Below are 25,278 nucleotides of genomic sequence, written 5' to 3' on the forward strand. Positions count from 1 at the left end.
CACACCTAGGCACAATTTAGAGAGTAACCAATTAACCTACGAGGCATGTCTTTGGACCATGTGAGGAAGCCGGAGAAAACCCACAGACCACGGGGAGAACATGTAAACTCCACAGAGAAAGGTCTGCCGTTGGTGTTCTGTTTCACGTCCACCAGTCGGGACTTGAACCAGGGCCTCATGCTGTGAGGCAATAGGCTAACCACTCCACACCGTGCAAGACAAACTGCTTCACGTAAATCTGCCTGCAAATTAAAAATGAAAGCTTGCTGCTCGTACCATCTTCAGGGTTATTAAATTTTTTTTTTCATTTTCTATTCTGTTTTTCCCTTTTGGGGTCACGGAGCCTATCCTGGCCACTTGTGGGCAAAGGCAGGCGATGCCCTGGACAGTTTGCCAGTCTGTCACAGGGTAGAATGTCCACAATCACACACCCATTCACTCTCACACCTAGGGAAAATTTAGATTAACCAATTAACCTATGAAGCATGTTTTTGGACGGTGGGAGGAAGCCGGAGACCCCGGAGAAAACCCACGCATACACGGGGAGAACATGCAAACTCCACACAGGAAGGTCCCCCATTGATGTTCTGGTTCAGGTCCCCCAGTCGGGACTTGAACCGGGGGCCTTCTTGCTGTGAAGAAAGAGCGCTAAGCACTGCGCCACCGTGCAGCCCTAAAAAAAAAAAAAAAAAAATCTCAAAAAATAAATTTAAAAAAAACTTCACGGTGAGCGTCTTCAAGGTGCTCAACCCTTTGCTCCTCCTCCTGTGCAGGTGTTTGACAATCAAATAGTGGACATAAAAGATCCACCGTAGGAGCTCTTCGGATGTGCTCTCCCTCTGATCTTTCTCTTCGGGTGGTAAAGTGGGAAATTTAACAGTCTGGACGGTTTGTTTTTTTAAACAAAACTTTATTTAACATGTTTTGTAAAAAGTGATCATAAGACGGATAAAAAACGTTTAGAAGTTAGGAGGGGTGAAGGACATGAGGTCAGTTGGACAGACTGACTGGCGTATTCTGTCCTTCAGATCCGGAGTGAAGAGCAGCAGGGCAGCCTTTGCACTCTGCACCTAAAAAAAACAAAACAACATTGGCTGTTTTAGGAACAAAAAATAAAAATATTGTAGAAGACACAAATAAATGAAAAAAAAAGGGAAAAGTGGAAAGACTTTAACCTGTGGTGACCGAGGAGAAAACACCGAAGACACCGCTGACAGTGCTGTGACACCACGAGAGGGAACAAACATGTTGGCGAAACAGTTTGTTAGGAGATTTAAGACATTAGATTTCATTCATAAAAGAGAGTCAGTCATCCTGCCATGTTTGATGCTGATGAGTGCTAAGATATGAAACCCAGGGCAGCTCAGTACCTGTGGGCATCACTCATACCTGGAAGTTCCTCTGCTTGCCCTCTGGGGCCCTCCATCTCTACATCTGTTGCCATGGGAGACAAAGTCTCTTCTGCAACCGGCTCTCTCGGAGACAGACTGCATCTCTGCGAAGGCTGGAAGTAACGGTCGAAGTCCAAACCAGGAACTTCCTAAGAAAAACACGAGTTAAGTTTTTAAATGAACGGAAAGTCGTCCCGTCGCCATGAAATGACTCTGAGCTGAAGCTGGAGTTTTACCTCAACGACTGAGCTGTTTGGCGTTTGGTACACAGCCTGTGGGGCTTCAGCAGCAGCAGAGGTCAGAGGTGCACACGGCGACAGCACAAAACTCAGGCCGGATGGCGGCTCAGGAACATGGGGGGCGGGAGAGGGGGATTTGCTTGAAGGGATGCAGTGTGCGGCAGAGAGGGGAGTCCCTTCAGTTGGTTCTGCAGAGTTCCTTTCTACAGAAACGGTTGGGGGGGAGGCACCCCCTGCCTTCTGGGCGGGGCTTCCGTCAGATGTCTCCTCACTGGAGGGCAGTTCCTTCACAGGTGAGAAGCAGAGAGAGGCGTTTGCGGGGCCGTCTATTCCCTGGATGTCTGGCTGACACTTTGGCGTTGGAGCTTGCTCAAGGGTGGGGCGGGAAAGCTGAACAGGGGAAGCACGAGAACCAATGGGGGTGCGCTCCAAAGCAAGGGGCCGCTGTGCGGCCCTTCTAGGTGTGCGATACGAGGAGCAGGGGGAGGCCAGAGGCAGCACAGCAGCACTCAGACGGCTGGATCTCCTGACTGAAAACACACACAAACACATTTATAAAAGGAACAAATGAAGCAGAGAACAGTTGGTTTTCCCCCCTCACTTGATGATTTGGCTGGGCTCTCCACTTTAAAGAACCCCCCATCAAAGACCACCGCGTCCAACTTCAAGGCCTCAGCTTGAGGGCCCGGTTTTTGGGAGGGGAGGTCGCCGCTGGTGGAGTCCTGGGACGCCTTCTCTGCCTCGGCTGCCTGTTGTTTGGCTTTCATGGCTGCTTTCACTGCAGCCAGGCGAGACTTTGCGGCGGCGTTGGTTCCTGTAGCCTTTGCCGGTGCAGCAGACGGCTTCTGTCAAAGGAAGCTGTAGGTTTAGTGGTTTGTTCAACACTTGAGTCAAAATCTTAAAGACCGGCTCCAATGAAAATTGTCTTTAAGGTATTTTTTAACATGTTCTTGGAGGACACATTTAAAGACAATTAGGCTCAGGTCTTTATTAAAATCGTTGAGCCCCCTGCTTCACTCCATTCTGATGCATCCACCTGCAGACAAACAGATCCACGAACCTCACTGGAATCTGGATCTAATCTGTACGGCTGGTTGGCTCAGGAATTTCTCGCCCGTTTTGTTGCCCCGCTAATAATGTTAGGTTGGTGTTGTGAGGGGCTGTAAGCTAGCGGGAAAAAAGGGATGATAGGGAGTGAGGGTAGGCTTACTCTGCGCCAACAGTCCCACCCACAACTCGGAGACTAATTTTTAATGATCTACTGCCTCTCTGCAGAAACTATGTCAAAGACAAGGACTAAGGTTTTCTTTTAGCTCGGCTGAAATCGGCATGATCCTGATCAAAATACCGTTTAAAATGCATCAAACGATGATCCTAGTGGGTCTTTAAAGCAACGTTGAGGCCTTTACCTTCACCGTTTTCCTCTGTCGAGGTGGAGGTTTGCATTCCTCCACCCAGGATCGGCCCTCCGCCTCTTTGAGAGCGTCAAACTTCTTGTTGACGTCTTCAACCTGTCAGACACCAGAAGCGCACTTACAAATAATCAATGTCATTTCTCTGCCCTCAGAAACAGTGTCGGGGTCTGGTGAGGCGTTAACCTGGTAATAAACCATATCCCAGAATCCCTGCAGGTCAGTGCAGGTGGTGACCTTCTCCCCTCGGCCCAAATCGCAGTCGTCTACGAGGCCGCTGAACTGCTTAAAACGCTCTTTCATCAGCAGCCTCGCCTGACCCACAGCCGTACGCATGCGATCTCTCACTGTCAGGTGAGAAGGAAAAACAAGCACCGGATTAAAAGTTGCTGATAAAGAGGGACATTTTTATTACTAAATGTCAGTTTAGTCCACTTACTTTCCTCTGGTATGGATTCATCTTCCACTTTAGGCTCCCAGTGGTGACAAAAAGTCGTGAGTCTCACGGTTTCTTTGGCAATTTCCGATCTATATTGTTCACAAACAGAGGGAAACGCTTAAAACAGACAAACTGTTGGGGGATCGATGGATCACCACAAGAAGGAAACGCTACCTGAAGTATGGTACATCGTGCTTCGACTCCAGGGGGCTGCAGGGAGGCGGAGCAGTGACGGCGGCGGAGGTACCACGTGGAGATTGGTGAGACGTTTTAGGGGGAGACGGTTTGCTTAACTCAGCTTGAGGGTGGAGAGTGAACGACGAAACCGGTGGGAGGATTAAGGTTGGGCTGGAAAGTAAATAAAAAAAAAAATCAAAGTGAAGAATTTAGACGTGTGTTTTTATCAGTAAGCTATGAACCAGAGGAACATAAACCAACCTTGGAGTGAGGAAGGCATCAGCTGAGCGAGGAGTGAGGGGCTCAAACTTGAAGGATGACAAACCAGTCGGAGCCTGGAAGATAAAATCCCTGGGAGCAAACGATGGAGGAGCAGCCTCCACAGCAGGAACAGATTCCTCGGGCGGTCGGTCCACCTGCATGTCGTCTTCATCCGCAGATCCTGCTTGCCTGGGAGGAGATGCCATGTTTTCTGCCTCCTCCATGTTTTCCTCATTCAGTTTTTCATCCTAAACAACAGAGGAACACCTTTTGTAGATTCCAAAATAGTAATTTCTTTGGCATTTTCTGACAAAGCAGTACTCACCTGGGTGGGGTGGATTGGGTTAATCACTAAGTGGGCTGCTCCTGTGATTTGACCATTACTGCTCTTTGTGTGGCCAGATGAGGGAGCCACTGAGCTCAGAGCCGCTTTGGCTCTCGTTGTTCTCACATCTGAGGGAAAAGACAAATTATGCATTTGCAACCTTATTTTCTTTTAACACAAACTACTCCTTGAGCTGGAAAAAAAAAACCACAGACCGCTTTTTAACTGCTTCAAAAAGCAGCGTCTGCTGCTCACATACCTGCCACCTTTTCCTTTGGCTTATCTTTCACCGCCGAGGTTTTTGGAACAGGAGGCCTCTTGGCTGATCTGCTGGATAAGGGTTGGACTGCAGGTCCAGCTGTGGTAATGCAGTCCGACACAGAGGAGTTCATTAAGATGCAAATGAGGAAACATAATCAGCTGAAAGCAGAAGCTTCCATGATATTACACTTTTCTTCTACTATTAGTTACCATTACAAGAGTTGGACTTGGTGGCCGAAGGTGCCGCTTTCACCGGGGCTACGCGGAGCCGGTTCGATCTGGCTCCAAAATCCGGTTTTACTGAAGACAAAGTGAAAAGACATTCAAACACAGGTCTACAGTTCGCTGGATCAAGTCTCTGTTAAAGAAAATGTACCCTTGCTTTGTGCAGTGATTGGATTCTGCATCTTCAGAGGCTGAGAAAAAGGAAAACGGTGAATTATTAGATGTTCTTTGATTTGCTAAAGGACATTATGAGATATTAAAAGAAGGGTCCAGATAATAACAGCCACCTCCTGGGTTTCCTGCTGCTGCTTCATTGAACGGGTGACTCTGGTGCTCTGGGATGGAGCCACAGTCACCTTTTTCTGAAAGAAAAGAAAATACCTATCAGATAGATTAAGAAAAACATTTTTAATAGAAGGATAAGCTATTACTTTGCTTTCTAAGGTGAAACACAACTCCTTCCTCACCTCCTTATGCTTGGCTGAAACAGGAGGGACAGCAGGTCCTGTGCAGATGTCCTTTGGATGATAAAGACCCGTTTTAAAGACGCCTTTTTGCTGCTTTTCTCTCTTTTCCTTTTCCCTTTCAAGAGCTTTCCGTTCTTTCCAGCGCTCCAGCTGCTTCAGCCTCTCTTCTTGTGCTTTTACTGCCATAAAAACAAAGCACAAATAATTTGAAAAAAATATAACAATCACATTCTTTTTTGATTATGCAGTATAAAATTGATTGAAGCCATACTTTTCTCTGGTTTGGCGTTGGTCTCCCTCTCCTGCAGGGCTGACACGTTGCTCCTGGCCATAGATGCATCCAGAGAAGACATTTCCAGCTCTGGAAGCTTGTCGAGCTGCCGGCGCGTATTCATGGCCCGCTGCCGGTTCTCTTTCTGGGTCTGAGACCTCCTTCTGGACATTTTGACCCGCAGCATGGACACGCTGGTGTCTCGCTGGCGCAGGCTTGCAAATCGAGACTCCATTCTTCAAAATCTGGAGTCATTTCAGGGACAAACAGCATGCATTTTAACATTTTTACATCAAACAGTTACATGAAGGGCTTGTTACCATAAATTTAAATTGGTTTATTTTGAGCAATCAAATCAAAAATACTAAATTTGAAAAAAGAAATATATATATCTATAGATATATCAAACTTAGGATGATTAATAATGATTTGATTGGAAAATAACATAGTGAAAGATGCACATCTATGTATTATACTTAGCCAAGCCACCTACAGATAAAGGGATTAACATTACATTAATCTTCATAAGTAGACATATTTGCACTTTTAATACTTCCAAATTGTGTTTTGTTAGGAAGGTGGCTATGAATGAAAATCCCTCAATTATTTGTGTCAGATAGCATTTTAGTAGTCATCTTTATTTATAATCATTTTGATTTTGATCGAAGGCCTTAAGGGTTAGGGACATTTGTGGTTGATACGCCAACTTTAGCTAAATTACCGTAAAGAATAAACATCGTAAGAAACTCACACTGTGACCGAGATGTGAATACAAACTGAAATAAGCCAGAAATAACGCGTAAAAATCGCGTAGATGGCTAAACCGAACAACAATCCGGAAAAACACAAACTACTAACTGTTCACGGAAAACCAGAAAGATCTTTACGAACGACACGCGCGCAAATGAGAAGTACGTATCCTACCTTTTTTCTACTTTATTTATCGTCAAAAAACGTTTTAAAACAATCCACTTTATTTGTTTTGTTACAAAGCAGGTCGGACGGGCCAACTTTTTACGAAGTTATGACAAAACAACAAACTGTGCGGACGATCATTTAAAATTTGTCTTGAGTAATTCCTATTGGCTGGGAATCAGGCAAGTGCCCGTTCTGATTGGTTAAATTTCTTCTTCTACGGTAAAATTGTTGCACACTAGAAAACCGGAAGTGCGTGTGGGAGAGACAAATAAAGCCGCACTTTGGAAAATGTATAAAGACTATTTCAGATCTTATGATAAAGATAATTGTAAATTTATTATTCAGTTTCACAATTATTATAATCAATAAATGTATATTTAATTCTTATCCTTAAAATTTCCTTCCTTTCTTTTGAGTATACACATTTTTATGCGGATTTGAAGTAAAAACGTAAAGAAATCCATTTATGGTCTCAAAATAAGTAAGTCACCTTAGAAAACTCAAGAGAAATATTACTTAAGGTTCAACACTTCTTTCCTCTTGAAAGCTATTAACAGATTTCACTAACTTAAAAACCACTAAAATGCTTAAGTATTGGTAAATACAATTCTTTTCTTTTAAATAATGACTTTTTAAATAAACACCACACAGACTGCATTCAGCACTTAGTTTTAAAACAGATGTTAAGGGCAATTGACATGTTTTTAGACAAATATTTTGTAGCCATGTTCTAATAAGCTACTTTTTTTAAGCAAAAAAAGTTATAAAATCCTTATTTAATGCATATATTAACTTAAACTGTAAATAAATGCATTTGCTGTAAAATAAAACGACTTAACTTTATTAAGGTTAACATAAATGTTTACATACCACAAAACCTCTGACAGGATTTTGTAAAACTGATTATTATATGAAACCGTAGTCTTTCAAATATTTTCACATTTTTACAAATAAAAACAATTTGTTAAACAAATAGAACAAATCTCCCCCAAAAATATCCCAGAAATGTGACCAATAAAAGAAAATCAACTCAAAAAAGCTTTTTTTTTTTTTTTTTTTACATATAAATACAAAAAAAAATATTGTAAGTTAAAGAAGTAGAACTCGTTGAGAAAGCTCTTTATTGTGTAATTTACAATGCAATTATTGCATTACAGTGATGCTGTCATCGATACCCTGCAGTGCTGACAGTTTTTAGTTCGGACAAACAGAATCCAGCAGCTCCTCAATCCAAAAAGAAAATATTGTTGAACTGCGTCGCGCAAAGCCTCTTCACTTCCTCTGCAGCAGCGGTAAAAAGAAGGAAAAAAAAAATGAGGTTGTGTTTAAAGGTAAGAGGAATATTCAAATTCTTGTGGTGTTTGATGACGTACCGTTCACTTCAATCAGATTTGCGTTCTTCTGGTTGAGGATCACATACAGCTCCCTCTGGTCTGACTTCTTGCCGACTACCCAGTAGTCTGTCATAGCTTTTACGATGATTTCCTCATCTTCGTCAACTCTGTGAGACAGATTGGAAAACAATCGATCAATCACGGGGGCAGTGGGTTCTTTATTGCTTTCTGCACATTTGGGACCTTATGTTTACTTCATGCATTCAAAGTGCTTCCTGTCAGAGGATGTTAACTTTAGAAAAACATACACGTCGAATAAAAAGAAGGACTGACGTGCTCGGTACTTCCTCCTGTTGAGTCAAATTTCTTGTACTAAGGGAATGAATCTGGGACATAAAAACTGGCTGAGCAGCTGCTACATGCCCCTCACCCTCCCCGTCTCTGCCCCTGCCACCCTAGTCGGAGCTGCACATAACAGACCATAGCAACCATTTTATTTGTTGGTCGCCTGTAGGTGACAAACAGATTGATGTAATTTTTAGAAGAATCAGCAAAAGTCAACTTTTGGATTTCCTTGGCAACGTGGGTTTTGTTTGATAACCAAGCTGACATTCCTAATATGTTCACATGGTATGTTATATTGCTTCATTCAGCTTGAGCCAAGGATTCATGTATTACATTTTTACAATACAAAAAAAAAGGGCAAGAAACAGGTAAATGCCACTTGAGCGAGCTCGCCAGCGACCTAACGCCGATCAAAATTTACTGTCTTTCAAACCCCAGGTAGCTTCCCAATGGTGCTTAAGGAGTTAGGAGGTGATAGAATCTGCCGCTGATATCAGCTGAAAAACGAAACGGACCTTAATCTAATGTCTGCAGACATAACAGCGAAGAGAACTCTGTTTAAACCCAGAAGAACGGCTGTTAATCAGCAGAAGACGGAATACCAACCTTGGTCATTCGACAGAATACGAACCCCTTTTTTAAATTTTATTTCACAGCATTACCTTATTTTAAAAAAAATAATAAATAAATAAACAAAAAATGCTTAATCAATTATTGAAAATGGTTAAATTGATTATTTATAATGATTTTACTTCACTTGCTCCAAAAATTGAAAAATTGATTCATGATTTTTCCTAATGTAATTTCGCACATATTTTAACTTTTATTTTAACTTTGATACTTTTATCGCTATGAAGATTTTTGAAACAGTGTCATGTCTATTTTACTGATATATTATTATTTTTTAATCATATGACTTTTATAAGTAACATAATCTGCATATATTTTGAATAACTGATCTGCATTTGCCATGTTGATTTCTAAAATAGTTATTTTTACATACTAATTAAGTAATTTATCTTTGTAATGTGCTTTATTGATACTTAATGGTTCTTAATTCTGTCTGATAAAAGTTAGGAACCGGATGATGATAAATCATGTAGTTAAATGGTTACAGTATAACGGGGTGGGATTATATAAGTTCGCTTCCTTCCACTCCCTTTCAAGCAATATTTATTAATATGTTTAATTATCATAAGTTTGATAGGTCATTGTATGAAGGTATAACCGATGATTGTATTTTTTTTGTGTATTATTCTTATTTGATTGCTTGAAATAAACCATTTCAAATCAAATCAAAAGATCAAAATCCATAGGAATTGAAATTTGTAGCAGAGAGAAAGATGGCAGCCTCTTCCTGATGTCAAAGGTCAACGAAACTTTGTGGTTGTAGACTGAAGATGGCGTCATATGACATTTTGTGAAGATCGCTTGAACAAAAGAATTTTTTCCCTCCATATTGTGGGAAAATCGTAAAATTACACACTTTGCCACAACATGGCCAAGCCGTAGGTCCTGTGGCCATCCCTTAATAATTTCAAAATTTCCTTTGGATATCCCCGACACGTGTGTTTTGGTTAGTGGATTTTGAAATATTTCTTTTGAGCCCAATAAAATATCACTTTTTGATGGTTTTGTCAGCCGTGATGTCATAATTTACTCATTTATTTACTTGGGGAGCACTATGCCCAAAAGGAATTTTCACCAGGAAGAATTCAGACTGCTGCGGGATAACACACACATGAACAGAGATGCAGGAATGTAATGATTAGGTCTGTAATGTAAGAAACAGAATGTCAAAAAAAGAATCTAGGAAACCACATTTTGGTCATATAAAAAATTCCTGACTGACAATTTCCTTTTTGTCCCCGAGATTCGCAACATCTGATAATCTCTGATCACAGCAGAAAATATGTTCTTTGCTTGCAGTTGACAGTCTACGCCTGAAATCTTAATATAAGACGGCGTCCAAGTGAAAGGTTATCCTATCCAGCTTTCACATCACGGTGTCAGGTGACCTGTTTAACCAGCCATTACATGCAGGGATGTGATCTGACGGATCTGATTCCGTCGGCGGGATGAAGATCCTCCGCAGCGGCCGGGACAGTTTCCTTCCAAAGCACATCTGGTTAGATATTTCACCTGGCAAAATCACAGTTGATGTCTCCCAGGATCTTCATGAGGTCCGGGTGGACAGACGTAAGACAAACGCTGGCCGTCTTCCTCATGTGGATGGTGCTCTTCTCCGCCAGGTTCATGTGGTTGAAGTAGATGAACTTGAACTGGGGCTCTTTTTCTGGCCTGGATGCACAGAAAGCAGGGGGGGGGGGTCAGTCAGCACATTAGAGTTACATCATTTGTTTTTATGTTCCTGTTTGCTTTTGAATCAAGACGATGCCCATTAAGATGAGAGCTCCCAAAAGCCCTTAAAAGCAGCAAAATAATCCCAAAAAAAGGGGATTTCTATCCATTTTATTTATAGAAATGAGTGTACGGGAGCGGCGGACTAAAGTCAGCGCACACAGGTGTCCTCCAGGTCAGGACTTTGGTCACTAAGTTGATTACAAAGAGCCCCTTCAAATCATCAGGGCCAGTTTTAGATTACAGGTCGGGTTTTACGCCAACGCGTGTGCCAGGATTGAGGGAGTGCCGGCGAGGTTGCCGGTGCTTCATGATGCCCTGCTTGAGTTACGCCGAAGAGGATATCCAGTGATATTCGGAGTCTCGTCTGTCACTGGAAGTCAGGCACAAAGCTTGACAGACAGCAGAAGTGCTGGGGTCAAAACACGCAACCGTTGGCATTACATACTTATTTGACCACACATGATATTAATTCTTAAGACAGTAAGACAAATAAAATACTTTAATACTGTGAAAAAATTAACTTGTGACCAAAAGAAAAACCCCCAATATATTTCAATCAAAAATGTATTTTAAGCTGCATAAAAATGTTTTCAACTAATCATCTTGAAGGAAAAAGAACATTAAGGCTGATGAAAAAATGAAAGAAAAAACATAGAAGCAAATATTCCTTTGAAAGAGTGATGATTTATGAATTTTAATCTGACAATCTGATACTTTTAATTAATTTTTATGTAAAAAATTATTAATTAAGGATAAAATTTCCTCCTTTGATGCGTTCACCTCACATATTCTGTTTTGTTATAACAAGTTTTTGATGGAGATTTAAAAAAAACAAATCAATATTTTTTATTAAAATAGTTAATCCAATCAAATTGTGAACTTCTGAAAGAAAATTTAAAGACTTCAGATTAAAAATTTTGCCATCCTGCTGCTGTCAGGATGTCAACATTTTGCCAAGACAAAAAAGGACATTTTAATGAAAAATGTGTGGGATTGGTGGCGCCGTCACCCACCCTGACGTCCTGCGATTGATGGTGAACTGTTCGCATATGTCTGAAGCCAGCAGAGTGAGCTGGGGGCCCACCAAGCCATCCAGCTGCTCACAGAACTCCCTCGTCACCTCCACCGAGGCTGAAATTAGATCCAAAGAGAGAAAACAGCTGGCTATTACAAAAAACTATACCTTCTAACTTCATATGAGTGGTTAAGAAAATCAACGTGCAACAAAATGGGATTGAGTTTCACATCTAAAACTGGGAAGAACGAGTCGGGCCGTACCATTGATCATAAAACAAGCTGCAGCGCTCATTGCCTGCAAAAGAAAAGATTAGTTTATATGCAGAGACCAGACCCATGAATGCTGAGATCAGTAATGTGGGAAATCTAAACAAACTAATCCATTAAATCCCTTTGAAATCAGTGGGAATGTTTTATTTTCAAGATGCAGCTAAAAATAGGAAAAACTGACAAGAATGGTTGTTTTGAATCTTTTTTTTTTTTTTGCATTCCACTGAAGTGGAATCAAATCCATCACCTTATAAACTATGAGATGCAGCTCCTCGTAGCCGTCTTCAGAGGCGACAAATATCTTCGGAAACCGGAATTTAGCCTCTGGATCTTTTAGATTTGCAGGTCCGGTCAAAAACCTAAGAACAAAACAGCTCAGAAAATTCACAAACAGCAAATTGGCTCATTTTCTCTAATTTCTTTTATCTTTATTTGAATACCCACCCAGAGGAAATTGGGTTTTGAACATGTAATTACGCTTAAAATTGCATTTTTGAGTAAAAGGGGTTTATACAGATTTACACTCTGGTCTTCCGAAGTTATATAACCTCTTTTTGTGATAGTAAAACCTGTCCAACACAAAAGGCCTTTAGCTCTAATCTGTTTGCTCAGTTGTTGGACAGAACAAGTTAAAGAAGAAAGAAGAAAAAAAGAAAAGACAAAAGAAATGAAAAAAAAAAAAAGAAATGCATTGTGGTCTATATTCGCCAATCTAGTGAGCATAGATGCACACTGGTTTTTCGCAGAGACTACTGGGAAATTTCTAGGGCACTTTATTTTGGAATTGTGGATCCAGACAGCGGTAGAAAATGTTCTATATAGTGCACTATGTAGTGAGTAGTGAATGTTTTTTTCCATAACTCTCCGTTTGGAGGGCTAAATGCAGGGACCGTAGGGGAAGAATCTGGATTCAGCCAAATAGATCCATGAACGTCTTCGTTTTCCTCGTCCGAGCTGGCATCAGCATCAAAACTGTTCAGCTGGATTGCTCCGATTTTGCTCGCCATTTTTGTTTCATTAGTAGTGTTGGGTTGGGGGTGTGAGGGGCTGTAAGCTCGCGAGACAGCATGTAAACAGATGGGGTGGGGTTGCTCTACATCAATGGTCTTGCCCACATCTTATAGGTGAATTTCTAATGAATAACTACTGCTCTGCAGAAACAATGTCCTAAAAACAGCACAATCATAGTGAAAGGTCCAATGGGAATGCTTTGAAAATAGATTGAAAGATGATCAAAGTGGGTCTTTACGTGATCAGATTGAATCTCGACTCTTTTACAGCCTCAACTCCATGATCATTTAAGTATTACGCGGTCCCATTACTGAATTCTTGTCAGTAATATTCAAAAGGTAGGCTTACAGATGGAACGGGGGATTTACCTTCCATAGTGCAACAGATTTCCTGCGACCTCTGGCCTCAGGGGAGAATCCCTGCCAGCCAACTGTACCAAAAAAGAGAGGAAAAAAATCATTTCAAATAAAGGTTTCTCTTTGCATTGCTCTCCTTTAAATCACTTTAAATTCATTTTATTCTATTTTCAAGAACATAAAGCCAAAGGGAAACAGATCAAAAGCTTCGATCAACAGCCCGCCTATCTATTTGAGAAAGCTAAAATCAGAAATATTGATTCCAAAACAGATAAAAGGCCATGAAATATTTTCTGTAGCTCTACCCGGAATAGCTTCACAGTTTTGGGAGTTCCACAAGGCGCCTGAAAAGGAAATTACATTTAGAAAACTAAAGAAGAATAAATCAATTTGTCTTCAGTTTATGTACTAAGTGCTTAAATAAAAGGAGTAATGTTAAGGTGCTGTGCTGATCAAGTGAAGGATAATGCAATCATATATTGTTTTACTTCTGGATCTATGCTAATAAATGTAAAAATATGAACCACAGGAAGAAAAAAACATTTTAGGAAGCTATTTGGACAATTGTTTTCTTCATAAAGATAGCTCTTAAATGTAAAATGACCAGATGTTAGGATCTTTGTTTAGTGACTTCATATAAGAACAATTTTTCTTCTGATTGAAGCGAGGTGGCTTGTGGGACAGCAGAGTCAAATAAACAGCATGTTCACGTCTGCAACATGTTTTTATTGCACCGCTGATGTTGGGTTTGAGTAAGCTAGCATGAGAGCATGTAAACAAATAGCTCAGTTGTGGGTGACAGGAAGGGCGGACGGGGTTGCTTCCTGCCAATAGTCCCACCCACACCTCTACTGGCGCTCTGCAGAAACTACGTCCTAGAAAACCACAGAGGATTTTTTTTAATTCGGACTAAAAACGGCATGATGACAATTCAAACACATTTATCAAAAAATGATCAAAGTGGGTCTTTAAATGTAAAACTGCACCCATTCACAAATTCAACTTCACCGCATGACTGTGATTTAATATTTTTCTGCAACAGAATAGTGATTTGTAATAACTATTTGGTATTTACTTCAAATGAAACACAATTTTTAATTTCATAACTTGTATTGTCGTTCCCCTTTCCTTCATCCTATTTTTTGTCTTTTGTTTCATTTTTGGTTAGTTTCCTGTGGTCTTTTTTTTTAAATGAATCTTTATTTTTCATGTTTTTAGGCTTCTCACCTCGGGTTCAGAGTGTCTGGGGAACAGCGAGGTGGTCAGATACTTGTACAGGGTCCTCATGTCATCTTGTTCCAGCCCACTCCTGCACACAACGACAAAGATGGCGACTCAGAACTCGACCTTCTCGTCATCATGTCAGATCTTCTGATTTTTTTGATCGCTGGACATCCTCGGCAGCAGAAATGCACGACTGCATCTGCAAATCACCCGTCCACCCAGAAAGCAATCACACGTCCTAACACGCCGACCTTCTGTCATCTAACACGGCCGTCACGTTTGACAGAGGAGGGATTAAACTGACAAGCAGACGCGTACTTTCAACAAGTGTTCGGCGTGTACCAGATAAGCTGGTCGTTGTAGAGGAAGGCGGTGTATTTGATCAGGCTGAGGCTCTCCTCCACTCTGTTAACAAAAGACTGGATCTTCAAGTAGGTCATCTTGTCCAGAGGGAAGAAGCTGATGCCTCCAAAAACATCCAGCAGGTCACAGGACTGCAAGTGGAGAGTCTGCAGATACTGGAAACCCACACGCGCACCAACAAAGGAGAAGAAAAAGGAGAAAGGGGTTAGTTTACCTGCCAAGTGCTTGTTTACAGCGCAATAAAGAAAGCGGAATGAGAAACTCTCTGCAGAGACTTGGGCATTGATGGCAGGATGAGAAACTCCGATAAAGCTCTCTCTTTACATGACGGAAAGGGAATCCCGCCTTATCCCGAGGAGGGTATTTCCTGACTACAAAAGAATATTTTTTAACTGTTCGATTACTTTTTAAAGCTGGAGCTCTTCTGGAGAAATACAAATACAGGTACAACCGCAAACATCTCTGATAAGTTATGTATTTACACAGTTCAAACAGTTGACGGCGAAGAGCTCGGCCCTTGTTAGCAAAAAACACGGGCTTCATTGAGCTCCATTATACGGAACTGGCTTTGTATATTAAAGACGGTGTTTCGACAAACAAGCAGACCCAAAACACAAATCCACCTAGCAACAAGACATAATTACCCTGTAGAAGAACTTCTCAAGCTTCTGCATGAGCAGCTCCACTCCTCCTGCCTCCATTGCTCGGCTAAAGGGGCCGTTAAAAAGCTGCAACATGAGAAAAAACGTCTTTTTTAAATCTGTGATTTACTTTTTTATGTTTAAAAAAAAAAGCTTATAAATAAAGTTTTGTTCATCTGAAAAATAAGCTAATTTCCACTAAAACTCACCTTATACATACTGTAGCACTGCCTCACCACTGCACCATAGACCGTATCCTGGAATGAAATACATTTACTCCAATAAATCTCCTCAGTAAAATAAACACAGACATCTTTTTGGTACTCACAAGGATTTCCTCTTCTTGGTACTCTATTGTCGGAGGTTTGCCATCTTTGTTGGGCTTCTCGATCATCGGGTTTCGAACCACCTGTCAAAAATGGGGGAAGTGTTTTACCCCCAAAACAACCATGAGAAATGTCTACGATCAATCAAAGTTCAAAATTACCATCACGATCCAGAAATTCTCCTCAGGCTCAAAGAAAAACTGCCGGTTCTTTTGTGTGTGCAGGGACTTAGCTGGTTTTGTTGGACAGAATGTCCTGCGGTGAAGAAAGAGCAGATAAGACAGGTTTATGCTTCTACTGGATGTTTATCTATTCAGCTCCTATTGCTGACACTTTGGGCTCAGTGAGGTACATTTCCTCACTCACGTCTCTGTGTTTTACCTGGTAAACTGTACAATGGCTTCACAAAGGCCAACATTTCGGATCTTCTCGTTCTTCTCAACCTCGCTTGGATGATAAAACAAGATCTTCTTCTCTTCCTAGGAAGGAGTCCTTGTCTATTAGCAACCCAGAGTAAAATCAACACCCCAATAAGGTGAAGGACGGACACTCACCTCTCCTTCTCGGGGTCCAAACGTAGGATTGTAAATGAAAAAATTGAGAAGACATGGTGTGTACTGTTTCTCTTGCATTCCTGAGGCCATCTTGGGACTAAAACAGACACAAAAACCATCATTCTGAGCAAATGTGCACAATTTGTATGCACCAACGCTAACTTTTGATCCTTACCTAATCATGAGCATTAGTGTAGCTTGTGTCTGGATTTCCTCTGATCAACAGACAGTTTGGTTAGCATGCCGTGTGCCTGTGGAATATAGAAGAAAACCATCACAAGTATTAAATTGGCACTAGTGTGGGGACCTGCAACCTTGAACACCTAAAGAGCCTTTCAGGTCGATTTCTTACTGATCAAAACTCAATAGGAGCCATAAAGTCTCACCCATTAGTAAACTAGACACAGATTTGTATTTATGTCAATGTTGTTATTATTTATTTTTTGCATTAATAAAATATAATAAAAACAATTCTCAAAATATATAATAGTTTCTAACCTTTTGACTGTTGACTGTTTAGTTTTGCTTTATGAGCGGCAGAGTCTGATAGAAATTTTACTCTTTAAAACAGAAACCCTTTTTTTTTTCAACCAGAGAGCCGTAAAGTAGGGGTCAAATAATCCCACACATTGTTAGAAATGTTGGAAAAGTTGGAAAAACTTAAATTGTAACACAGATTTGTGAGTCACGGTGGTTCCAAACCATGAAACTTCCTCCTCCATTAGGCCGAATATCAAATGCAATACATTTAAAGCACCAACCACACTTGATTGATACTATTGAGAATAGTTTTAATTCAATATCAAATTTTAACAACTACAGTGGGATATGCCGGATTCAGGTGAGGTTCAATAACTTCACGTAAAACACAAGACTGTGTAATCTTTTTTTAAAAAAGGTGTGCATTGAAACGTATGCATGTGCTTCTTTCATAATGCAATAGTTTAAGAAATAAACCTGTGGAAAGAGTTAAACTTAAAACATATACATAACCAGTCTTTCATATGATGCATGTCATATTTTTAAAATATTTCATAGAACATGAATTTAAAAAAGGGTAAAGCTAAGAATTGGCATAAACATTTTTGGTTAGTGTGCTGTCACAGTCGTATCGTTTTATGTTTTAACTTAAAACCAATTTGTATTGAATTAAAAGTATTCAAATGTTTTGAGTTTCTACATAAATTCAGCGCTTTAAGTTGCCTCAAAGCCCATGCCAGGTATTATTTCCAAACAGGATTCAACATCATTCGATTTCTCCCACATACTTGACTTTGACAGATGATCCAGTGGGTTCATGTTTGTATTTTTTTTTTAGGTTTATTAAAACTATAATATAGTACACATAGTTACACATAGCTAGTCTTACCATCATCATGGAGTCGTCTTAAAAAAGTCACAGATAAGCCCACACCGCTTGAAACGTTCTAATCTACTCTGATTATCTGTTTAAATTCATGTTCCCCTTCTCCTCCTTCAAGTCTTTATAGAAAGGATTAAAAGTACTAAAACTTTATTTAAAAAACAAACAAACAAACATGTTTTTCTTTATGAACTTCTTGATCTATGACTTGCTTCTTTGTCACAAACATCACGTGTATTAGTAATATCTTTTTGGTATTTAAAAAAAGGGACTTCACGATTTGTTTATGTGCAACGCAGAATAAATTTTACAAATATTATCAACTGTAATTGGGATTTAGGATGCCAGAAATGGAGAAGCTTTTGAGAAACTTATGTTCTTTTTACAAATATAAAAGTGTTTTAAATTTTATTTCAGAACGGTTACATAATGATAAAAACCCCGATAATAGCTTTGATAACCGTAACTGGCATACGTGGCCTCTTATTGTTTAACCAAACAAACACTGTCCCCAGATAAAGTCGACTTCTTTTCTAAGAAAAAAAAGTTTTTAAATTCAATCCAAGCTCCCCCAGTTACGTCAATCTCCACCAGCACAAAAACCTGTTACTCCGCCAGAAAACAACCGGCATCAACAACTAGCTTGCTAGCTTGTCTCCACTAGCTTTTAGTTCTATTTGAAGCTCAAATCTTTCTGAAAAACGGTGCCATCACTCACCTTTTAATGTATCCACACACTCCTTTCAGACATTTGCTGCTGTATGGTTTCTGAGAACAAATAAAAGTTATGAAAATAAGATGAACGACAAGAAATGATCCTCGCATTTTTCCTCACATTCTTGACTTCCTGCTTTTGACAGCGCGGTGTCACAAATTCAACTGCTCGGGGAGTGGCGCTCGGAACTCATTATTAGTTCCTACATTGCTGTTTAGTCTTAATTTCTTTACAAAGTATGTTATTATTATTATTATTATTATTATTATTATTATTATTATTATTATTATTATTATTATTATTATTATTGTTATTATTATTATTATTATTATTATTATTATTTATTACAGCACTTTTTTCCTTTGCTGCATTTTTCTGTAAAATGAAATTTGTGGGATTATTTTTTCCCCATCGTTTGAATTTAAAAAAAAAAAAAAAAATTTAAAATGTCTTTTTAGTTTTTTAAACCTGGCTTTATAATATAATTAATATATATTTTACAGGTTTTGGCAAAGATTGGGTTTCCTTAAAAAAGTTCCCAAAATACTTATTTACAGTTCTAACTATTAAATCTACATTATGGCCTAAATGGCTTACCAAAAATAGCTATTCTTTGAAAACTGACGTCAGAAAAAATTAAAAGCTTATTAGGAAGGAAAAAAGAGGGACAGTAAAGAAAAATGGTTCTTTGAGATGTGATGAACACAATATTGCCATTTTTTGGGCCATTTATCTAACAATGAACTCATTTTGACAGAAATTATGGCAGTTAAGATATTTTGTAAACAGATTTTTTAAAAGTTCCTATATTACTTCGTGAATGATCAGAGTATTCTTTCATATATTCTACAAAATAAATGTTTAATTAATCATTTAAATAAAAAAAAAAGGGAAAATATTACCAATGTGCAACTTCAACTAAATTAGATAATAAAGAAAAGCATTATTTATTTGGGAAAACAAAATAACAGTTGATACTTATTCAAAACCAAACACCCAAATGCTTATTTCTACATGTTTATTTATCGTATTCATTTTCAAGGGAAAGTGTTGACAGACAAGTAATCTTGGAGTGACAGAATGAAAAGATACCTTAAAATTCCTTTAATTTTTTTTTTATAACAGAAAGCAATTTAAAAGTATCACATGAACAGAATTGCTCAGAAAACTGCATTTGTCCTTGGTGTAGAAAGTGGGATCGGAAAATTCCAGACATGTTGAAACAGCCAAAGATGTGACATATTCTTCTCCTTTATAAAACTCAGGACAGGACCATAGCTTGGAATTCTGGAGAAAAAATAAATAAATTAGACATATAATAAAGACATGTAGAGCTGCACAAATAGTAAAACATTTCAAATTCTGTTTATGATTCTTTCATGAACTGGTCCAAACTTGGGCATTCTTGGCTCAAAACATATTATGTAGAAGTTAATTTATGTTGTTTGTTCATAGTCTTAAAACTAGGCTTAAAAATACGCAAACCTTTTGTTTTTTGTGTGCATTTTTTAAATGAATTATACTGATGTAATATGGCTGCAAGGCATCTTTCAAATGCACAATTGGAAACATTGGCTTATTGATCAGATATGTAAGTTCAGGCATCATCAAGACAACCGGCAGAAGGTAAAAGCAGGCTTTAAAGTGGGTCAAAGTTTTTTGTAGAAACTAAAATCTAAATGTCCAGTAGTCAGTGGAGTTTAATGAACATAAAACAGAAAAGAAAGCAGGAAGTAAGAGGCCGTTGTCTGAATATAGTTTACAGGTTGATATTGTAAAAGAATTTCCAGACGGTTGTCAGATCACTACAGAAGAAAAAAAGACACCCTTAGAAAAAAGGAGTGCACTAGAAGTTAATGTTGTTTTGGATACTTGAGTACAAGTACAGCACTTTACTATACAAGACCATGCAGTGCAGGAGGTGTACTAACGGAAAACTTCTTTAGACAAAATTTGACCATTTTAAATTTACAAGACGATATACTTCAAGTATACTACCCAACCTTAGACTACTTGTAGTACACCTTAATATATTACTTTTTGTTAAGTGTGTTGCTGTTATTTACATATAGAAGACACCCTTAGCAAAAAACTAGTCTTTTTAAGCGTACTACAGGTATTTATACTGAAAGTGAGGCGGGATACTCGAAGCTTCCTTTCCTGTATTGTAAATTTAAAATGTTTTAATTTAGTCTAAAGAAGTTGTCATACATGTCCTACACTACACAGTCTGCAGTACATGTGCCATACTTATACTCAAGTATATTTAATAAAATAAACCTCAAGTTCTTTTTGTTAAGGGTAGTCAGGACTCCAGCTTTAGGATTTGAAGTATTAAGCCCTGCTGTCAGATTAAATTTGTGGGAAAAAAAGAGTTTATTTACATTTTCTTTCTTTATGTTATTGTAAATCACTTATCTCAGCCACATTTTACTGGCATCTGTTGAAGAAATTCCAAAAGTTTCTGGTTTATAATCAAATAAGTTTTCCTGACAAAATTTGAATTTCCTCTGATTCCTGAAGCTGTTTAAGATTTCTGCTGTATCAACCTGAATATACTCATTCAAAACTTACTACTGATTGGTTTAACATGAATTTCAAAAGATGTAAAGAATATTGTGTATAGAAAGTGTCTTCTAAAACTGCTTTGAGATGTGATTGCCACTTCTCTCTGTGGTTTTCTTTGTTACAGAAAGGAAAATGGTGAAGCTTTAAATAGCATGAGCTCAAATTTTCATCAGGATGGTTTTTTTGTTTTTTATACTTCTGGCAAATTTTGCATCCATCAGGGTTTTTTTGAGATCACAGTGTGAGAAACCAGATACTCACCGTCTACTCCAATTCTGCCATCACTGTTATCATCAGCTGCTGAGATGAAACTCTTGGTTTCTGCTTCGGTCAGGGTCCGCGCCCCGGGTAAAAACCTCTGCAAGAAGAACCTGTACACACAAAAAGGGTGTGCCGCATGTTAGTGGATGGAAAAAAAACAACACACTGACAGGACACACCAATCCCTCAAGTTAACCCTGAGCTCTCATCACACAAAAAGATTTATGTAACACAAATGCTGTGACAACACTTTGATGGATTAGGAAGGAACGTATTCTAAAAATGCATTACGACGGCATTGAATTTAATTGCTTTTTTGTTTTTTGCACAAATGCTGCAGTTTTTCCAGATCATTTTGTAAATTTGGAATGCAGTTGAGATTTCATATTTTAAAGTAAACGTGTAAATACGAAAAACAATTGTTTCATAGGCTGTACACACTTGAGCTCAGACTCTTCTATGTAGCCGCTGTTGTCCTCGTCGAGGATCTGGAAGACATCTCTGATCTCCTGGGGTGTCTTCGAGGACAAGCCGCACAGCTGGGAGAACTTCTTGAAGGAGAAGGAGTCGGGAGCTGGAAGGATGGAGGAGGAGAGGATGCAGAGCTTCAACAAAAAGTCGTCTTTTCCTCACCTTTTAAAGTTCTGAAGTAAATGGTATAATAAATATTATATAAAACTTGTTTTTCAATTTCACACGGGATTTGTTGTTAAAATATTGCAGCTGCAGAGGATATTATGCACCTACCAATGTCACCATTACAACCCAGATTATGAGCCGCTGGTTTTATCAGTTGTGGATCGGGATTATTGTGCATTTTATCATAATTAAGGTGTGAATTTTGAGTCAAAGCTTTTGATCCTCCCAGGGCAAATAAGCCCAAAACATGAATAAGTCAGTAATGCACTTCACATAATTTGTTTGCTGTTATGTAAAAAATGCTTGAATATTAGCTGAGGAAGAAAAAAAAACGTTTCAGGGCAGAGCTGACACTACCTTGACAGTCCTTGACAGCATTTTCAATGGCCTCAGCAGAAAGGATGGAGGAAAGAGACATGTTGGTCCTGCAAAGAAAAACTCGTTCAAACTTCCACTCCTTCACAATAAAATCCTTCTTTTCCTAAAGTTAGGCTTGAGATCCCATCAAAAACACAAGTGTTAGGCAGAGATATGCTTAAATTAAAAATATCTGATAAAGATCAAATTACAAGCTTTTGATTTTGGATTTTTTACTTTCATTCATTAATTGGGATTTTATTTTGGCAGGCTTTAAGCTAACGCTTTCTTAACAAAAGTCCCCTGGCAGCTTGTTAATCATACTCTCCTTGAAGAGCTTAATTGGTGAGGTTTTGAAAAATAATTGGCATTTAGGGAGTGATTAAAAAAACGTGTTGGGGATTGAAGACGGTGCTAAAAATTTAGACGGAAAAGAAAACATCCTTTACTGTCTTTTAGTGTTGTTCTGCAAAATAAAACATCAATAGATAGAAAAAGATGACACATTTTGGTTAATTTTTGTTCTTGAAAACCTAAATGAACAGGTTAATGTAAAAAAATTAGACATAAAAGGCTGAAAAAAAGAGAGATGATCTGTGGGATACCTGGTCCTGCCTGTGCAGCTGTGGGACTTACCGCTGTCGGCTCCTCTCCCTTCAGGTGCAAAGCAGCAGATAAGAGCTGTTTGGTGGCTGTTGACTGTTTTCTTATATACGGAGGGCAGGATGCGCACAAGGATGCTTGAGTTTCCAGTGCGTCCGGGGATCAAATTCTCCTGCAGCCACAGCAGCCTCCTTCTCGAGTTCCTCACCTGTCTTATTAACCTTTACTGTTTATATCCGCCACACTCTGCTGTCCCGAGCTTCTATCACTTACTGTCACAGTGCGGTTCATCCAATCACTGGTGTATTAAACAGCCTTTCCCTCCTGTCTCCTCCTCCTCCCCTCTTCCTCCCTCTTTGCAGGTGTTTTGGGCTTAAAGGGTTCTCACATTTAATAAGGGATTCTGGTTTTAGTGAATAATCTGTGCATTAAAGCTGCACGCAACAAATTAGAAATTATTTTTATTTAGGAGCAGACCTCCAAAAGGTACAATTTTTACTTTTTTTTTTTTAATGGAACCTCACTGCTAACAATAGTTGGTCATCCCTTTATGCCTAGGATGCAGAGGTTAAAAAAAGTCATGTTTATCTCATCTTTTATGGTTAAAGTAGTATTAAAGTTATTCCTTTTTGAAAATCTGTTTAACTTTGTACTTTTACTATTTTTAAATAACATTAAATTGCTGCCGTGTCTGAAGCAAACATGCATCTAACCACTTTAGCTCCAAAATTCCCACAAATTAGCATTTTACTCAAAAGCAAACAGTGATTTTTTTTACCCCCCATAAATTTACGTGTTAATCATTTTTCACATTTTTTTATGGTTTTGTCTTTGAGTCTTAATGCACCTGAATAATGTACATTAAATGAAACACACATGAACTTCTTAGATCAATATAAAGGACAACCTTTTCACCAAGCAAATATTATTTTTGCGGACACACAAACATTTCACACTGTTGGAAGCAAATCCAGCGTGACATCTACCTGAGTAAATAGTTCAAAGTGAAAAGCAGGGTGGGGCCCGAATCGCTTTTGTGAAAGTTTATCACCCTGTCACCACGGCAACCGGCCCCTTGAAACTGATGAGTTTGTTGTCTGCGTGGGGAATCCTGTCCAAACAATCTGACACAGCAACGTCTCTGGTGAATCCAGTCAGCACTAATGGTATTAGACAGGAAGAGGAGCGACGCCTGCAGAATCAACCGGATTACATTTTCTTAAAGCTCTGATCTGATTGTTGCTGCATTTTATTGCAGGTTACATGCATTGACTACATGCATGTGACACCAAAAAAAAAACAGGAATACTCCTCCAGTAATGTCAGTGCACCACCTTTAAATGGTTGTGACTCAGCAGTGCCACCTTGTGTCTGCTTTCCTGTCACACAGCTTTACATGGAAAATGATACAAAAAATGGAGATCCACCTCCCTGTCCGTTTTCTTGGTGCTGATTACCTGGATTAGGGCTACTCAGTAAATCAGAATAAGGAGTCAACTAATCAGCAGAAAGCAGTGAACACAGAACCGGAAACCTGGCAGATATGAAGGACCAGGATTAGGCCCCAAACAGCCTCCACCTTCAGCTTCTAAAATTGACATCAACTTGCAACCATCAAATGTTGCACATTTCAAAAATCCAACAAGGGTGGCTTCAGAAAGGAACATTTTACTACATACAAATTAAAAAATTACACCAAAATTAAAAAAAAAACATTAACAGGCTGTTTTTACTGATATTTTCTATTGTTTGCAACCTATAAAAAATTTTTGGAAGTCATGATTCAAAGTAATATGCAATAATTGACAATTCAATTTGCAACTTTATCCCATAATTTGAAAACACATTTTGCAGTCTCTGCGACAGACTGGCAACCTGTCCAGGGCGTCCCCTGCCTTTGCCCACAAGTGGCCGGGATAGGCTCCAGCAGCCCCGTGACCCCGAAAGGGACAAAACGGATTAGAAACTGAATGAATGAAGGAATTTTGCAGTCTCTAATTCAATCTTAAATTTAAGCTAAGTCAGTTGTCTTTTGAATAACTGTAGCATTTGGTACTTTCTGGTTTGTGTCAAACTTGAAAGTTTAATTTGAAGTTATTTTCAGATAACGGATTCGCTCTTTTTGATGCACAATAAAACAATCTGCTTGAATCATGATTGTTACGATGATACGATTACAGATGAATTTATTCTTGAAAACTTAATGAAATGAGCAAAAAAATTCCAGCTCCATCAGCTACAATTGAACATTTCTCACATGTGTGATCACTCAACAAAATTAGTGTTTTTTACACAAATAGATATTTAGGCATTTATCTCAGTCTATGCAAAAAAATCTATTTTATATTTTAGAATTAGAAAAAAGATTGGCATAAAATAAAATACATTGTTTTTGCACAATATAAATATAGATAAAACGTGTGGTTTTCCACATTTAATAAAAATAATTTTCAAATGTATTAACTTCATTGATATATATGAAGAACTATTTGTAATGACTGGACCTTATTTTTGTTCAGGTTGGACCCCATTTGGCCTTCAGAACTTGAGAGTTTGGTCTCAAGTTCTGAAGTTTGGTCCA

General features: G+C 38.8%; 3 protein-coding genes across 9 annotated transcripts; all 3 read right to left on the reverse strand.

Moving 5' to 3' along the window:
* Positions 1-889: 889 nt before the first annotated feature.
* On the reverse strand, positions 890-6,575 carry dlgap5 (discs, large (Drosophila) homolog-associated protein 5). Of its 4 annotated transcripts, none has more exons than XM_004080213.5 (18): positions 6,393-6,575; positions 5,469-5,713; positions 5,198-5,376; positions 5,018-5,092; positions 4,882-4,921; positions 4,716-4,805; positions 4,504-4,602; positions 4,245-4,372; positions 3,920-4,167; positions 3,656-3,829; positions 3,482-3,570; positions 3,229-3,389; positions 3,040-3,141; positions 2,232-2,475; positions 1,628-2,160; positions 1,390-1,540; positions 1,176-1,219; positions 890-1,070 (listed from the first exon to the last, which is right to left on the reverse strand). In XM_004080213.5, exons 2-18 carry the CDS (start codon positions 5,701-5,703, stop codon positions 960-962), a joined length of 2,703 nt encoding a protein of 900 aa, XP_004080261.1. In that variant the 5' UTR covers positions 5,704-5,713; positions 6,393-6,575; the 3' UTR covers positions 890-959. The 4 variants fall into 4 exon arrangements, with proteins under 4 accessions (XP_004080261.1, XP_011486188.1, XP_078793207.1 ...); XM_011487886.4 differs by having other exon boundaries at positions 5,162-5,376; positions 6,393-6,556; XM_078937081.1 differs by lacking the exon at positions 1,176-1,219.
* A 915-nt stretch (positions 6,576-7,490) lies between these two features.
* On the reverse strand, positions 7,491-18,462 carry ccz1 (CCZ1 vacuolar protein trafficking and biogenesis associated). Of its 2 annotated transcripts, XM_023949627.2 has the most exons (18): positions 18,273-18,440; positions 16,367-16,442; positions 16,192-16,288; positions 16,019-16,116; positions 15,799-15,892; positions 15,640-15,720; positions 15,521-15,568; positions 15,315-15,398; positions 14,650-14,825; positions 14,311-14,392; positions 13,389-13,427; positions 13,096-13,157; positions 11,964-12,075; positions 11,708-11,741; positions 11,443-11,560; positions 10,208-10,366; positions 7,760-7,887; positions 7,491-7,667 (listed from the first exon to the last, which is right to left on the reverse strand). In XM_023949627.2, exons 2-18 carry the CDS (start codon positions 16,378-16,380, stop codon positions 7,612-7,614), a joined length of 1,482 nt encoding a protein of 493 aa, XP_023805395.1. In that variant the 5' UTR covers positions 16,381-16,442; positions 18,273-18,440; the 3' UTR covers positions 7,491-7,611. The 2 variants fall into 2 exon arrangements, with proteins under 2 accessions (XP_023805395.1, XP_023805396.1); XM_023949628.2 differs by lacking the exon at positions 13,389-13,427 and having other exon boundaries at positions 18,273-18,462.
* An 808-nt stretch (positions 18,463-19,270) lies between these two features.
* On the reverse strand, positions 19,271-23,807 carry pvalb9 (parvalbumin 9). Of its 3 annotated transcripts, none has more exons than XM_020712296.3 (5): positions 23,684-23,807; positions 22,095-22,162; positions 21,540-21,672; positions 21,099-21,208; positions 19,271-19,556 (listed from the first exon to the last, which is right to left on the reverse strand). In XM_020712296.3, exons 2-5 carry the CDS (start codon positions 22,153-22,155, stop codon positions 19,531-19,533), a joined length of 330 nt encoding a protein of 109 aa, XP_020567955.1. In that variant the 5' UTR covers positions 22,156-22,162; positions 23,684-23,807; the 3' UTR covers positions 19,271-19,530. The 3 variants fall into 3 exon arrangements, with proteins under 3 accessions (XP_020567955.1, XP_004080202.1, XP_078793210.1); XM_004080154.5 differs by lacking the exon at positions 23,684-23,807 and adding an exon at positions 22,731-22,940; XM_078937084.1 differs by lacking the exon at positions 23,684-23,807 and adding an exon at positions 22,700-22,758.
* Positions 23,808-25,278: the final 1,471 nt, after the last annotated feature.

This window comes from Oryzias latipes, chromosome 19 (genome assembly GCF_053564925.1).
Source record: "Oryzias latipes strain Hd-rR chromosome 19, Olatipes_Hd-rR_3.1".
Taxonomy (NCBI): domain Eukaryota; kingdom Metazoa; phylum Chordata; class Actinopteri; order Beloniformes; family Adrianichthyidae; genus Oryzias; species Oryzias latipes.

Bases quoted from the DNA above. Each gene is read 5' to 3' on its own strand.
- dlgap5 (XM_011487886.4), bottom strand. From the start codon at position 5,703: ATGGAGTCTCGATTTGCAAGCCTGCGCCAGCGAGACACCAGCGTGTCC. The intron at 3,390-3,481 runs GTAAGTGGACTA...CTCACCTGACAG, and splicing joins TGAATCCATACCAGAGGAAA to TGAGAGATCGCATGCGTACG. The intron at 1,541-1,627 runs GTAAAACTCCAG...TGTTTTTCTTAG, and splicing joins CAAACAGCTCAGTCGTTGAG to GAAGTTCCTGGTTTGGACTT.
- ccz1 (XM_023949627.2), bottom strand. The intron at 15,721-15,798 runs GTAATTTTGAAC...CATTTTTGACAG, and splicing joins AGAATTTCTGGATCGTGATG to GTGGTTCGAAACCCGATGAT. The intron at 13,158-13,388 runs GTAGAGCTACAG...TTTTTGGTACAG, and splicing joins AAACTGTGAAGCTATTCCGG to TTGGCTGGCAGGGATTCTCC.
- pvalb9 (XM_020712296.3), bottom strand. From the start codon at position 22,155: ATGTCTCTTTCCTCCATCCTTTCTGCTGAGGCCATTGAAAATGCTGTC. The intron at 21,673-22,094 runs GTAGTGTCAGCT...CCATCCTTCCAG, and splicing joins TGCTGTCAAGGACTGTCAAG to CTCCCGACTCCTTCTCCTTC. The intron at 21,209-21,539 runs GTGTGTACAGCC...TTGTGTGTACAG, and splicing joins ATAGAAGAGTCTGAGCTCAA to GTTCTTCTTGCAGAGGTTTT.